At 41.1% G+C, this 16,482-nt stretch overlaps 1 protein-coding gene across 2 annotated transcripts; it reads right to left on the bottom strand.

Annotated features, from left to right (window-relative positions):
• Nucleotides 1-162: 162 nt before the first annotated feature.
• On the bottom strand, nt 163-16,268 carry LOC115776769 (ankyrin repeat and SOCS box protein 5-like). Of its 2 annotated transcripts, XM_030724536.1 has the most exons (7): nt 16,081-16,268; nt 3,268-3,347; nt 2,965-3,072; nt 2,700-2,853; nt 2,377-2,511; nt 1,445-1,636; nt 163-1,334 (listed from the first exon to the last, which is right to left on the bottom strand). In XM_030724536.1, the coding sequence occupies exons 1-7, from the start codon at nt 16,199-16,201 to the stop codon at nt 1,195-1,197; spliced, it is 930 nt and encodes a 309-aa protein (XP_030580396.1). In that variant the 5' UTR covers nt 16,202-16,268; the 3' UTR covers nt 163-1,194. The 2 variants fall into 2 exon arrangements, with proteins under 2 accessions (XP_030580396.1, XP_030580397.1); XM_030724537.1 differs by lacking the exon at nt 2,965-3,072.
• Nucleotides 16,269-16,482: the final 214 nt, after the last annotated feature.

Here is a 16,482-nt window from a genome sequence, read left to right as displayed (position 1 = left end):
ACCTAATACGTGTACATGCCAGCAGAAAACCCAGTGAAATGCACTAAACCCCCCCGCTGACTGCAGTGTACAACCAGACACCTCACTGAGGTATTTATACACACAGGAATTTCAGATACTTTACAGTTGAAATTAGACATTCAGTAAGGTTAGATAAGACACGCTTTATTAAGACCAAAAGTTGCAAAATGATTGTATTACAGTGCTCAATAAAATAAATACAATATCACAAGAAGTTCTGTTAAATAGCTTATTAAAAGGTGAAGGGTTTGCTTGTTAAAAATTAAATATATTACAATAAGACGCTAAACTCTAACAAATAAATGCAGGTATTGTAATAGGATGTGGTACGTGCCTTGTAACAGCAGAGCATAAACACAGACCAAGTAAGCTTTGCACTGGGTGCTCGGGGTTACCCAGTATTACTATACACATGTATTCACTGCAGTCGGAGGCATCGGGATGAGCTCTGTGTCAGAGGACTCTCCAAACAGTAACAGCAGTGACTGAGGACAGTTCAGCATTCAGTCCTGAAGCCAGGCACCAGCTCACTGTGGTCCAGGAAGTGTGAATGTGGCAACATTTCCATGAAATACATCATTCTAGTCACTGTTCCTTCTGGCTCATCCATCTCACTGTCCTATCATCTCCCACTTCCCACGATGACGGCTGAAACAGGCGGTTTTTATTTCTTTCATCTCCAGCTCTGAAACCCTGTTGTGTCCTCCAAGGCTCCTCTAGGATTACGGCACAATTGCCAACACAGTCAGCTAGTGAAGATTCTCCATTACCGAGATAATAATGAGGGAAAAAAACCATGAGAAAACCTACAAAATGTGACTTCATAAGACTAGCAAAACAAATAGTAGCCACACTTTATCAGGTGATAACAACATTAAGAGCATGGTGCTGGGAAAGAACAAAAAGCATTTCAAACTGTGCTTAAACACTGAGTTCAAACTCAGGAAAAACTGTCATCATCATGTAATCATAAAAATCATAAACTCCTATTGAAAATAGAAATTATTGATTATGTCAATACAAAAGCAATTTATTCTGCAGATCACAGCATGCAGCAGAACATCTGTGAATTCTGAGTAACCAAACTCCATCATACAGTGATATGTTAGCACGAAAAGAGGTTGATACAAGGCTCAGTACAGCCAAACGTAAAGGCTTGCACATGTGTGCCCATCATTGCTCATTACTTATATGCTCCAGATAGTGAGTGAGCAGGGCAGGGAGAGGAAGCAGAGGGAGCAGCTTCAATCTGGATCGCCCAATCAGATTTCTGATGCGAAGACGACACAGCTGGCAGAGACTCCTTGGAGACACTGGAAAGAGACAGAATGGAGCTCTTTTGCAGCTCTTATACGAATCAGCTTGAGTTACAAATAGTTCCATGCAACAATACTGAGAATCACCAGAGCAGATTTTGCAGTACCTTCAAATGCCAGCAGGAGCTGTTGTGTTTTTCCACCAGGAGGTGCTAGCTCCACTGGCCGCTGATTGTTACTGTCTCGCAAGTTAATATTAGCCCCGTAGTCCAGCAACAGTGACACCTGATCTGCACTGTCCTGTCTGACAGCTGCATGCAGAGGGCTGTCACATCCTCTCCCTACACTCACATCTGCTCCTAGATCAAACACAGGCAGGAGGAGAGCAAAATCAGTCATCTTAGACATGAACGTAGACAGAGACTGGCACTTTTAGAAAGTGCTTTTCTGATCTTATAAACCATTCAAACTGTTCGAAACTAAAACCCACATCATTCACAAATCTTCATGCGGCACTTTATTCCATACCCTTAAGTACTTTATCAAGCTTTCATTCACACATACATGTACATGAAAGACAGCGGAAGCTGAAGTATGTGGAGAAAACTCCACACATAAAGGCCCCAGCCAACCAGAGCCATCAAACCCTGAACCTTCTTGTTGTGAGAGGACAGTGCTTACTACTGCACTACCATTTCTGACTTTTTAAACACACACCTCTTAAAACCCTTCAGATCTAACAAGCCCAGGAGGACCTTCTATTACAATGTTCCCATGCTAAGACCAGAACTATGGTCTCCATCCCTCACAGTTTACATTTTTATAACAGTGGAATTGAAGTCTTACATGTCTCCACAATGTCTCTTCAGGGTTAGAAGACTAGCATTTGTAAGTAAATTCATATTTTCACTGCTTTTCTTTTAACACCTCCAAGTTTATGAACAATTTTAGAGTTGAGATTGACTGAGAGTGCTGAGATTATTGTTTTTGGTCAGAAAAAATATGAGGTTCATATTAGTCTAAAGTATTTTTGCCATTCATACTGCATTAAACATCAATGACATTATGTGCGACACGGCTCTGAATGACTGAGACACACCTCTGTGCAGCAGAATCTTTGAGCAGGCGGTGTGTCGGTGCAGGCAGCTCACATACAGAGGAGAGCCCAAGTGGGATACTTCATCATCTGGATCTGCTCCATGAGACAGCAGGGACTCCACACACTGGCTATTTCCTGCACATGTACATATACAATAATAAAACATTTAGAAAGTTCAAGTTAAATTGCAGAGGCAAAAATTTGCCAGCGGCTTTAATATGACTGAATTTGGACAGAGCTGTCTCAGTCAAATCCAGCAATACAGTGTCTGAAGTGACACACACAGACCAGTCCAGCTGTAACACTGTGCTGTGTGTATTTACCTCTCTTGCAGGCTTCATGCAAAGCCGAGGGGAAGTGTGTGTGAGGTGCACGCCTGTGCGCTCCACTCTGCAGGAGTAGTTCCATACAACCAACGCTCCCAGAGGCACAGCAGTTGTACAGAGGAGTGATGCCATCAATGGTAGCAGCATTCACCTAAAAACACACAGGTGTGAGTTACACAAACACAGCTGCCTATACACAGGTACACAATACATCCATAAAAGAAAAGGGTGAAATCCAGTACACAGAGCTGTTGATACTTACATTAGCTCCAGCATTTATTAATGCTCTGACACATGCAACATGTCCTGACAGACAGGCTTCATGAAGAGGAGTTACATGATCAATGGTGACAATGTTGGCGTGGTAGCCCTAAAAAATAAAATAACGGCACTCATACTGTCTGTTTGTTTCAGATGCACACTGCAGTCCTGCTCGTTCAGTTGTATCAGTATTTGAGTTAATTATTAACAAATGGACTTGTGCGTGTATAGGGCTTTTCTGCTCTAAGTGAATTATTGGAACTTTCTGATTTATCTCTTTATGGCATGAATTTAATGGTGGTACCTGGGCCAGCAGAGTGCGCAGGGCCAGCAGCCGACCCTGAGAAGCTGCTTCATGGAGGGGAGAACGATCTGCCCAGGACCCTGAACGAACACACACATACACACACACACTTTATGGAGACCTTTTTTTTTTTTTTGTGAAAGAATACATATACAGCATAAACCAAGGTCACATACCACAGCATTTAAGTTAATTGGTGCCAGATGGACCCTTGAAATCCACTAAACTCAGCAAAGTATACTGAAGAGGTTGTATGAAACATTATGTACAAACTAAAGTGATTCAGATTTCAGAAAAAAAATGCAGACCCAGCTAAAACTGTAGAAAAGAAGAAGCATCAGATCATTAATGACTCTGTTAAATGCTGTCTCACTCAGTTTAAACATGTTGACCCCTAAACAGTAAAAGCCTGTTACTCCAAATGAGGATTTATATAATAGCACCTTACAGTTCCTGTTATTGAACACTATGTAGACAGGACAGTTTAAGATTAGCAGATTCACTGAAATAATCAAACCTTAAAATACTTAATTTCTTAAGAACATGAATATAATGTAATCTTTTTGGCCTTATGTCCAAATTTTTTATTGCCCATCTGTGTAAGTGATTTTTCCGGAGTGCCTCACTCCTGAAAGCGTCAGGCCTGGAGGAGCCTTCCTGATGACCTGACTATCTTCTGTTTTATTTCTGTGGAGGAACTACAGATGCCCTGGATGCTTATTTTGTAGTTTTGGGTTCCCTTGTCTGCAGGAGAGGGTGAACCTAGGATGGGTATAAAGAGAACTTTAGGATGGAGGATAAACCTCAGGATGTGTATGTTCATACACACTGTGACGTGCTCATCCCTCTTCTTGATAGTAACATTTTCTCTAAAGCATATTTTAATTTTGCACTTTACATCGGTGTCTCCTGAAAGACTATTTTTGCATGAGGAAAATCTGGTCCCTGAAGTTACCTGGATAATCCCAAAATCTGCTTCGTAGTGCATGCCTCTGGCCTCACGCTCGTTTCCATAACAGATTATATCTGCAATTAAAGAGGCTAGACTGCTGTAGATGCTGCTTGTGACCAACAGTTACACAATAATTGAAATTGAAACATTTGCATCATAAAATGGTGGCGTCCCTAATTATACTGTTAATTTCATATTTGTTTAGTTTTATATTTATTTGGTTTATCTTGGAAGGTACACACAATTATACAGGTTTATGTGTCAGAAATACTTCTTTATTGATCCCAGAGCTAAATTTCAGTTGTTACAGCTGCAACCATTTATCATATAGAAAGAATAAAAAATAATGTATATATGTGTGTATATTTCATGCATGAATTATGAGAACCTCAGTCAAGAGTGTTTTTATTCCTCTTTAGGAATAAAAAAAAAAAAAATGCAACTGAAATTTTGTTTACAAATTTATTTTTCATGGAGTTACAAACATGTCCACCCAGCTGGACACCATACGTTTGGCTTTTGGACCACTGAAATATGTATTTAACAAACACAAAATGATACTGCATCCTCAGATCGACATCAACTGTCACTACTGACTAATCATGATCCTGTTAATTACATTTAAATAACAAATAAAATAACAAAAACAATTTCCCATGACAGGCCAATAGGTAGCACGATGATAGCTAGGTGTTGGCTGATATGCAGCTATAACAACAAAATGCGCATATACAAGAGATCAGCTTATATATATTCAATTCAATTCAATTCAATTTTATTTATATAGCGCCAAATCACAACAAACTGTCGCCTCAAGGCGCTTTGTATTGTGGGTAAAGACCCTACAATAATACAGAGAAAACCCAACAGTCAAAACGACCCCCTATGAGCAGCACTTGGCGACAGTGGAAAGGAAAAACTCCCTTTTAACAGGAAGAAACCTCCAGCAGAACCAGGCTCAGGGAGGGGCAGTCATCTGCTGTGACCGGTTGGGCTGAGGGGAGAGAAAGACATGCTGTGGAAGAGAGCCAGAGATTAATATCAATTAATGATTAAATGCAGAGTGGAGTATAAACAAAGTAAATAAGGTGAATGAGAAACAGTGCATTATGTGAACCCCCCAGCAGACTAGGCCTATAGCAGCATAACTAAGGGATGGTTCAGGGTCACCTGATCCAGCCCTAACTATAAGCTTGATCAAAAAGGAAAGTTTTAAGCCTAATCTTAAAAATAGAGAGGGTGTCTGTCTCCCGAATCCAAGCTGGAAGCTGGTTCCACAGAAGAGGGGCCTGAAAGCTGAAGGCTCTGCCTCCCATTCTACTCTTAAGTATCCTAGGAACCACAAGTAAGCCAGCAGTCTGAGAGCGAAGTGCTCTGTTGGGGTGATATGGTACTATGAGGTCTTTGAGATAAGATGGGGCCTGATTATTCAAGACCTTGTATGTGAGGAGAAGAATTTTAAATTCTATTCTAGATTTAACAGGGAGCCAATGAAGAGAAGCCAATATGGGAGAAATCTGCTCTCTCTTTCTAGTCCCTGTCAGTACTCTAGCTGCAGCATTTTGGATCAGCTGAAGGCTTTTCAGAAAGCTTTTAGGACAGCCTGATAATAATGAATTACAATAGTCCACCCTAGAAGTAATAAATGCATGAATTAGCTTTTCAGCATCATTCTGAGAAAGGATGTTTCTAATTTTAGAAATATTGCGCAAATGCAAAAAAGCGGTCCTACATATTTGTTTAATATGTGCATTGAAGGACATATCCTGGTCAAAAATGACTCCAAGATTTCTCACAGTGTTACTGGAGGCCAAAGTAATGCCATCCAGAGTAAGTATCTGGTTAGACACCATGTTTCTAAGATTTGTGGGGCCGAGAACAAGAATTTCAGTTTTATCTGAATTTAGAAGCAGGAAATTAGAGGTCATCCAGGCCTTAATATCTTTAAGACATTCCTGCAGTTTAACTAATTGATGTGTGTCATCTGGCTTCATTGATAGGTAAAGCTGAGTATCATCTGCATAACAATGAAAATTGATGCAGTGCTTTCTAATAATACTGCCTAAGGGAAGCATGTATAATTTAAATAAAATTGGTCCTAGCACAGAACCCTGTGGAACTCCATAATTAACCTTAGTGTGTGAAGAAGACTCCCCATTTACATGAAAAAATTGGAGTCTATTTGATAAATATGATTCAAACCACTGCAGTGCAGTACCTTTAATACCTATAGCAAGCTCTAATCTCTGTAATAAAATGTTATGGTCAACAGTATCAAAAGCTGCACTGAGGTCCAACAGGACAAGAACAGAGATGAGTCCACTGTCAGAGGCTGTAAGAAGATCATTTGTAACCTTCACTAATGCTGTTTCTGTACTGTGATGAATTCTGAAACCTGACTGAAACTCTTCAAATAAACCGTTCCTCTGCAGATGATCAGTTAGCTGATCATCTCATTTACAACTACTCTTTCAAGAATCTTTGAGAGAAAAGGAAGGTTGGAGATTGGCTTATAATTAGCTAAGACAGCTGGGTCAAGTGATGGCTTTTTAAGTAGAGGTTTAATTACAGCCAACTTGAAGGTCTGTGGTACATAGCCAACTAATAAAGACTGATTGATCATTTTTAAGATAGAAGCATCAATAATTGGAAAGACTTCTTTGAACAGTCTAGTAGGAATGGGATCTAATAAACATGTTGCTGGTTTGGAGGAAGTAACTATTGAAGTTAACTCTGAAAGATCAACTGGAGCAAAAGAGTCTAAACAAATACCAGCAGCGCTGAAAGCAGCCGAACATGAAGAATAATCTTTGAGATGGTTATGAATAATCTTTTCTGTAATGTCTAAAATTTTATTTGTAAAGAAATCCATGAAGTCAATACTAGTTAAAGTGAAAGGAATACTCGGCTCTACAGAGCTCTGACTCTTTGTCAGCCTGGCTACAGTGCTGAAAAGAAACCTGGGGTTGTTCTTATTTTCTTCAATTAATGATGAATAGTAAGATGTCCTAGCTTTACGGAGGGCTTTTTTATAGAGCAACAAACTCTTTTTCCAGGCTAAATGAGCATCTTCTTATTTAGTGAGACACCATTCCCTCTCCAGCTTTCGGGTTATCTGCTTTAAGCTGTGCGTTTGTGAATTATACCACGGAGTCAGGCACTTCTGATTTGAAGCTTTCCTTTTCAGAGGAGCCACAGTATCCAAAGTTATACGCAATGAGGATGTAAAACTATTGACGAGATAATCGACCTCACTGGGAGCAGAGTTTAGGTAGCTGCTCTGCACTGTGTTGGCACATGGCACTGAAGAGCATAACAATGAAGGAATTAGATCCTTAAACTTAGTTACAGCACTTTCAGAAAGACTTCTACTGTAATAAAACTTATTCCCCACTGCTGTGTAATCCATTAAAGTAAATGTAAATGTTACTAAGAAATGATCAGACAGGAGGGGGCTTTCAGGGAATACTGTTAAGTCTTCAGTTTCTATGCCATATGTTAGGACAAGATCCAGAGTATGATTAAAGTGGTGGGTGGGCTCCTTTACATTTTGAGAGAAGCCAATTGAATCTAACAATAGATTAAATTAGGGCTGCATAAAACGATTATTTTAGTAATCGAGTATTCTATCGATTATTCCAGCGATTAATCGAGTAATCGGATAAGAAATACTTTTTTTTATTAACAGTTTATCTGCATATTTTAACTTCCGTAATGCAGTTTCTCGCCATGTGAACAAACAGTGGTGAATGGAGCAGCTACAAAGTTCTCTTTTCTTCACCTTAACACTTGCTGATGAAGGACCTCCAGCTGTTTCACAGATTTAATGGTGGTTACTAAAAGAAAAAGCTGCTGTTTTGGACGCTGGAAAAACGTTTCCTTTTTCACTACTTGAGCTCACCGTCACAGCTTCGCCTCTTTGCGCTTGCGCAGTTAAAACCGCTGCCTGCTATGAGTGTTTTGAAAAACTAGTGGAGCCATAGCGCATGTGTGAGTAATGGTGTAATGCTTTGTATTCACAAGCATTCTCGAAAATACGTTTCTACTGCAGGTCTATATTTAGTCACTAATAAGGGATTAAAGTATAAAAAATATTTTGAAGGAGCCCCTCGGTCCTGGGGGGTGGGCCTTCCGGTACCGAACCATCGCTAGTGCTAATGGCCCGCGGTCGCTAGCAAACCAGATCTGGTAGCTACAGCTGAAGTAAAGACAAAAATAGCAGCTGAAATTCTCAGCGAGCACAACACACACAGACACACAGAGAGCAGTGGAGGCGTGGAAATGCATGTCAGCGACAGTTGCCACCCGTCCCGTAAAGTACGGAACACGGCATGTTACGGAGCCGTATTCCACGGAGTCCCGTAACATACGGGGTTCTGTATTTTACGAGACAGGTGGCAACTCTAGTGATGATCCACTCCGTGTTAAATTAAATCCATCGCAGCGACGGAGAGATTTTTAGAATGTGTGCTTGTGTATACGTGAGTGATTCACACTCCAGTCCAGTAGGTGGCGGTAATGCAGTTCTATGTTGGTTTGCCAGCCCCCAATAAACCCAAAAAAAACGTCAGCACTAATGCTGCTAATGCTAGTGAGGAGCGCCGCTTACACCGAGACAGCTGAGCGCTGCAGAGTTTAAACGAAGCGTCGACACAGTAAATTTGTGTCGATAAATTTTTAGAATCGATTTAATCGAGTTAATCGATGAATAGTTGCAGCCCTAGATTAAATGCAGTGTTGAGGCTGTCATTCTCAGCATCTACATGGATGTTAAAATCACCCACTATAATTATTTTATCTGAACTGAGCACTAAATCAGATAAAAAGTCTGAGAAATCAGACAGAAACTCTGAGTAAGGACCAGGTGGACGATAGATAATAACAAATAAAACAGGTTTTTGATTTTCCCAATTAGGATGGACAAGACTAAGAGTCAGGCTTTCAAAAGAATGAAAACTTTGTCTGGGTCTTTGATTAATTAATAAGCTGGAATTGAAGATTGCAGCTAATATATATATATATATATATATATATATATATATATATATATATATATATATATATATATATATATATGTGTGTGTGTGTGTGTGTGTGTGTGTGTGTGTGTGTGTGTGTGTGTGTGTGTGTGTGTGTGTGTGTGTATATGTATATAATTCTTTTATATCATTGTTACGCTGATGATATTCAGCTGTATATCTCCTTTTCTCCACAGAATGTTAAAAAACTATCTATTCTTCAGAATTGTGTTGAGGCTGTAAGGAACCGGATGGCTGCTAACTACCTTTCACTTAATACCGGGAAAACTGAAGTTCTTGTCTGTGCACCTGATAGCTTTGTTCCCACTGTGATAAACAATCTTGGTTTTTTATCATCAATGGTTCAGTCAAATGTTCGAAACCTAGGAGTTACATTTGACCAAGCTCTTAGCTTTGAGAAACATGTTAATAGCCTTGTGCGATCCTGCTTTTTTCATTTGCGAAATGTTGCCCGCCTCTGTCGAACGGTGCCCAAGCCGGAATTGGAAATTATTGTTCATGCTTTTGTCTCCTCTCGGTTGGACTACTGTAATTCTTTATACATTGGTCTCAGTAAATCATCTTTGAATCGCCTCCAGTTGGTCCAAAATGCTGCTGCCAGGCTACTTAAAGGATCCCCTAAGTGGTCTCATGTGACACCTATCTTGTCATCTCTGCACTGGCTTCCCATAAAGTTCAGATCCCAGTTTAAGATCTTGGTGATCACTTTCAGAGCTCTGCATGGTCAAATGCCTGAATACATTAGTGAGCTCTTACACCCATACATAACACACAGACTGCTGAGGTCTTCTGACCAAAATCTGTTAGTGGTTCCACGCTCTAGGCTAAAAACTAAGGGAGACTGTGCTTTCGAGGTTGCAGCTCCTAAATTGTGGAATGCACTACCATCACACCTGAGATCTGTGGACTCTATTGAATCATTTAAAGAACAGCTCAAGACTCATTTGTACAGCCTTGCTTTTAACTAGTGGTTTGTGTGTGTTTTATTGTGTATAACTGTTTTCTTTTAATTGCTGTAAAGCACTTTGTGATTTTATCTAGAAAGGTGCTATATAAATAAAATTTTACTTTACTTTACTTTTAAACTCCTAGATTCTGCCATCCTTTAAGATTTTAACTTTCCTAACTTTTCACAGGATGTTTTAGGGTTTTGGCCAGCCCTTGAAGAAAATCAAATTATAAAATAAATAAGGCAGTTAAAGTTTTTTTTTGGGACAGTTGTCTGCCATTCAGATTCATTCTATGTTGGAATATCAAAAGTAAAGTACACACAAAAAAATGACCCTTTTCTAACTTTTGCTGTGGCTTCAAATAGCACTAACTGTCAAGAGGATCGGTGCTGGATTCAGAATCACACCAAAAATGAAGTTGATCCAGCAGTATATATGTACTTCATGTGCGTGTATGTACTTCCAACAATGTCTAGACATGCTCGTGATGAGACAGCCTGGGGGATGTATGTCCAGAGCTGGATCAAGGAATTGACAAGCTCCTGGACTGTCTGTCACGCCTTGGCTGCACCTACACATAACATCCCAGAGGTTCTCAATTGGACATATGTCTGGGGAACATGAGGGCCATTCAATGGCATCATTGCCTTTATCATCCAGGAACTATCTACATACTGTGCACACGTGACACCAGACATTGTCTTGAACCAGGAGGAACCCAGTGCCTACATCAGCTTTAGATCTGACAGTGAATATTTCATCCCGGTACCTAAAAGCAGGGGACAGGACAAAAGACAGACTGTGAGCCAGAGCTGAATAATTATTAATGGTTGTAGTTTAACTCATTGATTTGCCTCATCTGGCTTCACAGATAAATAAAGCTGGGTATCGTCTGTATAGCAATGAAAATGTATGCAGTGTTTTCTAATAATCTTGCCTAAGGCAAGAACATACAGTGTAAAACTTCTGGTCTTAGCACAGAACCTTTCTTGACTAAGTAGCTAACTGTTGTGTGGAAAGATGACTCCTCAGTATTTGCCCCTAACAGCTGATGGGATGGGGAGCAGTACAACTGACAGCTGGAATCAAATTTCAGTAACATATTTTCACAAATCACCAGGCAGTCCTACAATTTAGCTCACTTTTCTCCAAGTCCTCTGTCTGTAGTTGCTGTTTCGATCTAAATGTGAAGTTGATCCATATAGCTCCATGAACCATGCGTGGTATCAGGACAGAATCCACAGTCTATGGGAGAATCCCAGCTAAGGGTGAAATGTTTTAGCTCACAGGAGTTTCAGTATATCAAATTACATAGACTCTGTATGTAACCTTCCCCTTCCCTGCTTTATATCTGAAGATGGGGTACTAACCAGTGAAGTGTGCAGTATTTCAGCCCTAGCATCAGGAATATATAGGGCACACAGCGCTGTGATCTGGATCTGATTACACCATCTCAAGACAATGCTTCCAATTCCACAAGACATGCTGTGGTGTGTTTCAGAAGCATCTCTCAAAATTACTTAAAACAGAACCAGTTCTATTTTCTTCAACAGCCACATCAAGCTGCATAGAGCATATGGGGGGTGGGGGGGTCAGACACATGATCCCATAATCCAAAAGTCTAAAATAAGAGGAAGAAGTAGCTCTGCCCACAGATCTTATACCTTATACAGTGAAACATTTATATTAAAAGTCAGTGAATGAAAAAGTAAATGTAATAGTCAATGCTGACGGCTAGAAGTATGATCCCAACAGCAAGTTGACATTCTGTACACAAAGAAGTACACATAATCCATCCATCCATTCTCTTCCGCTTATCCTGTTCAGGGTCACAGTGGGGGGTGGGGGGGGGGGGGGGGCTGGAGGAACTCACATGTGTGTACATCGCACATGAACCTATGGCCTGATAAGCTTCCAAAACCAAAACACAGAACAGAAAAGCTTAGATTCCAACACACACTGAAGGGCTGTGACACCATTACTCTACTATACATTTATCCATCCGCCCATTTTCTTCCGTTTATCTGAGGCCGGGTCACGGGGGTAGCAGCCTAAGCAAAGAAACCCAGACCTCCCTCTCCCCGCCACCTCCTCCAGTTTAGGAGGGGGGGGACCCCAAGGTGTTCCCAGGCCAGCTGAGAGATATAATCTCTCCAGCGTGTCCTGGGTCTGTTCTAGGCCTGCTTCAACTGGGACACGCCTCACCTAACACCTCACCCAAGAGGTACCGAAGAGCCATCCTAGTCAGATGCCCGAACCACCTCAACTGTGGCTCCATTGTTGACACTGGCTCACAGATCTGTGGTGTTCTCTACAGGGTCCCGGCGGACTGATTCCTGGATATCGAGGCTGGCTAACAGGACGTGGAATTCCACCTCTCTGGTGGGGTTGAGAGATACAGGCTAGATATAGTTGGGCTCACCTCAATACATGGCCTGGGCTCTGGAACCCGTCTCCTGGAGAGGGGCTGGACTCTGTTCCACTTTGAAGTTGCCCTCGGTGAGAGGCGGTGGGCTGGGGCAGGTATCCTTGTATCCCCTACCTGTATATTGGGGGTTTTTTTTTCCAGTGGATGAGAGGGTCGTTTCCCTGCAACTATCGTTCACACTTGGGCACCGAACAAGCTTTCTTGGAGTTGCTGAGTGGGGTGCTCGAAGGTGCTGGTGACTCCATCGTCCTACTGGGAGACATCAATGCTCACGTGGGCAATGACTGAGACCTGCAGGGACGTGATTGGGAGGAACGCCCTGCCTGATCTGAACCTGAGTGGTGTTCTGCTATTAGACTTCTGTGCAAACCACAGTTTGTCCATAATGAACACCATGTTCAAACATAAAGATGTCCATAAATGCACATGGCACCGGGACACCCTAGGTCACAGGTCACTGACCAATTTTACAATTGTATCATCAGATCAGCCGTATGTTCTGGACCTGAGCTGTCAACTGATCCCCACTTGGTGTTGAGTTTGATCACTATACATTTATGTAGCAAATATTGTTTTGCTGCTATAATAATGTTCTCTCTTATATAACCTTTCAAGGCAGAAAACTTCACACAGAACTGCACATAATGATAAAAATGCTAGTTTTTTTATAGTACTTATTTTTATTTTGTGCTCAAAAAAAGGACCCGTAGCAGGATATCAGCAGTGCTCATGAGCATTTTCTCAGCTGTTGTTGCAGCATATACCACATAAACACACACAGTCTAATCTCCAACATACCCATATCTCCGTCTCCCCATGGTACATCCAGCCAATTGTAGATATAGGACATTTTGAATTTAGCAGAATCCCTCCGCTCCTTCTGTTTGTCCTTCCTGTATGCAGGACATGTCAGACTAAGAATCATCATACAATCTAAACACCAACAACAGACTGCAAATTATAAAAATAGCTGCTAACTACCTTTCTGAATAAATGGTAATGGTAAATGGACTGGTTCTATTCAAAACACTCAAAGCTTTATACAACACATTTTGGTCACACACATTCAGACTAGTATTTTAGCCCCTACACTTCTGCATATAAGTGCATTCTATCTTTGACATTTGCGCACACATTCACAGTCTGATGAACACATTGTGAGCAACTTGGGGCTAAGGATACTTTGGCGTGCAGACTGGAGCAGCCAGGGATCAAACCACCAACTTTCACATTAGTAGATGACCTGCTCTACCTCCTGGGCCACAGCCACCCCTAATAATAATTAATTGAATAATTGACAGGCTTCTTCTGTAACAGGCAAAGTGTCTTAAGATCATAAAAAAACGAACCTATTTGCTTATAAAGCTGACTTACTGTGTCAGTGAGTGAATCAATGCGCTTGCCAAGGAGAAATCTTTCGTTTTTCTGCAGAGTGGACGGTTAAATAGGCAGGCAACCTCACTCCAATAAGTTATTATCTGCTGATAGCATCTTGTGGAGAGTACAATTTTTCCCATCACACACAATCACAAATTACAGAAACTGTGTTTCTTTTTACATCTTTAAGCTCGTCTTATTTTAGTCATTTAGAGTAAAATGTGCCGCTCTGCTGACAGTAGTCCTGTTCCTGTTTGTGGCTGGCCATATGCTGCAAACACCAACTCAGAAAATGCTTGGTCTAAAAATGTTCTGAGGAATGTACTAGGGGTAGTTTTCTTAGCAGGTTTTCGTTTTGTTCCTAAAAGCCACAAAAATTCTCTAAAAGCATTCTGAAAATGTTTGTCGATAGTATGTTTAAAATATCCAGCAGTAACACTGTTACACTGTGCCCTAAAATTAAAAAAAAAAAAAAAGGTTTTAGAAATGTGTTATTAGGTTATTCTAAGGTTTGTCAAAAATATTTTTCAAGTGACCCAATACACAGTCACAAGGGACTGGAGTCTACTGCACCAGTCAAAAGGCACACCCTGGATGGGCCGCCAGCCTGTGAAAGAAAGACAGGTTATCATTCACACTCATATTAACACTGACAATTTAGAATCACTGATTAAACCAACATGTTCAAATGTTAAATTGATATTTTCAAAGGGATTTGTCATTTCAAGCCATGACAGTATCCTGAAAACAGTTTCATAATGTTGCCCTGGGAATGTTCTTCCACTATTACCATGTAACAGTGTAGGAATCTTTCAAAATACATCATCATATAATCTCTTACACAAAAACAAGCCTAACACTTCCTTCAGATGTTCCACATTCTACCTTCCCTTCTAGCTTAGAGGAATATTTCATTAAAAAAATCATTTTGTCACTCAAAGCTCAATAACATCCTGTCACAATGTCACACTGAGACTGTTTGTCACTGTTCATGTAACATTGTGGGAATGTTTTATAAAACATTTTATAAGCTGCATCTCAACAGCATTCTTAAAACATCTGAACTATGTTACACTCACAATATTACAGCTCAGTTACACTGAAGCATCCTTCAAAGGTTTCATTTAAAAAGGAGGGCATACTGTACTAAGCAAGTCTGACATAGCCAGGCTTTCTTTGGATTAGCTGGTTTGACAAAACCTAAAAACCCCCAAAATAGAAGAAGAACATTAGAAGAAAAATAATGGCAAAGCACAAAACTTGTGCAGGGGAAAAAACCATTTCAGCTGAAGGTCAGAAAAGGCTGGAGTCTCCTTGCTACCTGGGTAAGAGGAAGGGCACACCAGGTAACCACTCAGTCACAGAGCTACCACAGAGAGACCATTCACTCACACCTACGGCCCGTTTAGATTCATCGGGGAACTTAACGAGCGTGTGTGCGTGTGTGTTGGTGAATGTGTCTTAAAAGTAAAAAGAGCATGTTGTGTTATTCTAACTTAAATTTAGGCTCCACAATAACTTTGAGTTATATATAGTGAAAAATATTAGATATTACAGCATTCCACTGTGGTTATTTTGAAGTTTAAATTAGAAATGTAAAAATTTAATTTTGATGCTGATACTGTGGCATCTTTACTTAAACAGGATTTTACACAGAGGAATGTAAAATGGTAACGGGATATTTTTGCACAGTTAGTACCGCTGATTTCACGTAAGGATTTCAGTGCTTCTTCCACCGCTGTGCGACAGCCGAGTGTGCGTGTCTCACGCAGCAGCAGGTTTGAATGTAACAGCGTGTATAAGGGCACAGGGCTGCAAACAACCAATGAAGCGGCAGCGGTTTCCATTTCCAGCGCTGTGAACTTCAGCAAGCCTGGCAGACAAGTAAAGCAGGTAAAACCTGGCCGTGGGAACAGGGCTGTCAACAGTTCTGAACACCCTGGATCAAAGTCACATAACAGCCAAACTTGTATAAAGTGTTTTTCATACTGCTTCTTTGGTAGGGACTATTTACAGCAATACACACACACACACACCCCCTCCCCAGGTGGTAAAGGATGTACCAACCTTGGCTTGTCAGAATTCCCCAACAGGCCCTCTTCCTCTCCGGGACGTGCTTAAATAGCAGGCCCGGGTCGGCACCTCTTTTCCGGGACACTTCGGCAGCTCCAGACGGACCTTCCGGCATGTTCCGACGCCTCCAAACACCACCACACTACTGCAGGAGCACGAGCTCGGAGAGAAGGAGGGGGCGCGTGGGAACACTATGATTGGCTGCAGAGCTTTGTTGCTGTTCAGGGCACATGGCCATCTCACATGCGCGCCCACGTGTGGACCACAGACTAGATTTACCTGACACAACATCCAGCTCCACGGTATGCAGCCAGTCTTTCTTGGGTCTAGTAAAAGGCGATAAGCCACAGTCCTTGTGTCATTCATTTCACTCTTTTCACAACTTTTCATTATTAC

The sequence above is a fragment of the Archocentrus centrarchus genome, unplaced genomic scaffold (genome assembly GCF_007364275.1).
Source record: "Archocentrus centrarchus isolate MPI-CPG fArcCen1 unplaced genomic scaffold, fArcCen1 scaffold_37_ctg1, whole genome shotgun sequence".
In the NCBI taxonomy this organism is placed as follows: Eukaryota; Metazoa; Chordata; class Actinopteri; order Cichliformes; family Cichlidae; genus Archocentrus; species Archocentrus centrarchus.
Note: the sequence above shows the minus strand (reverse complement) of the source record. Positions and strands in the feature narration are given on the sequence as shown.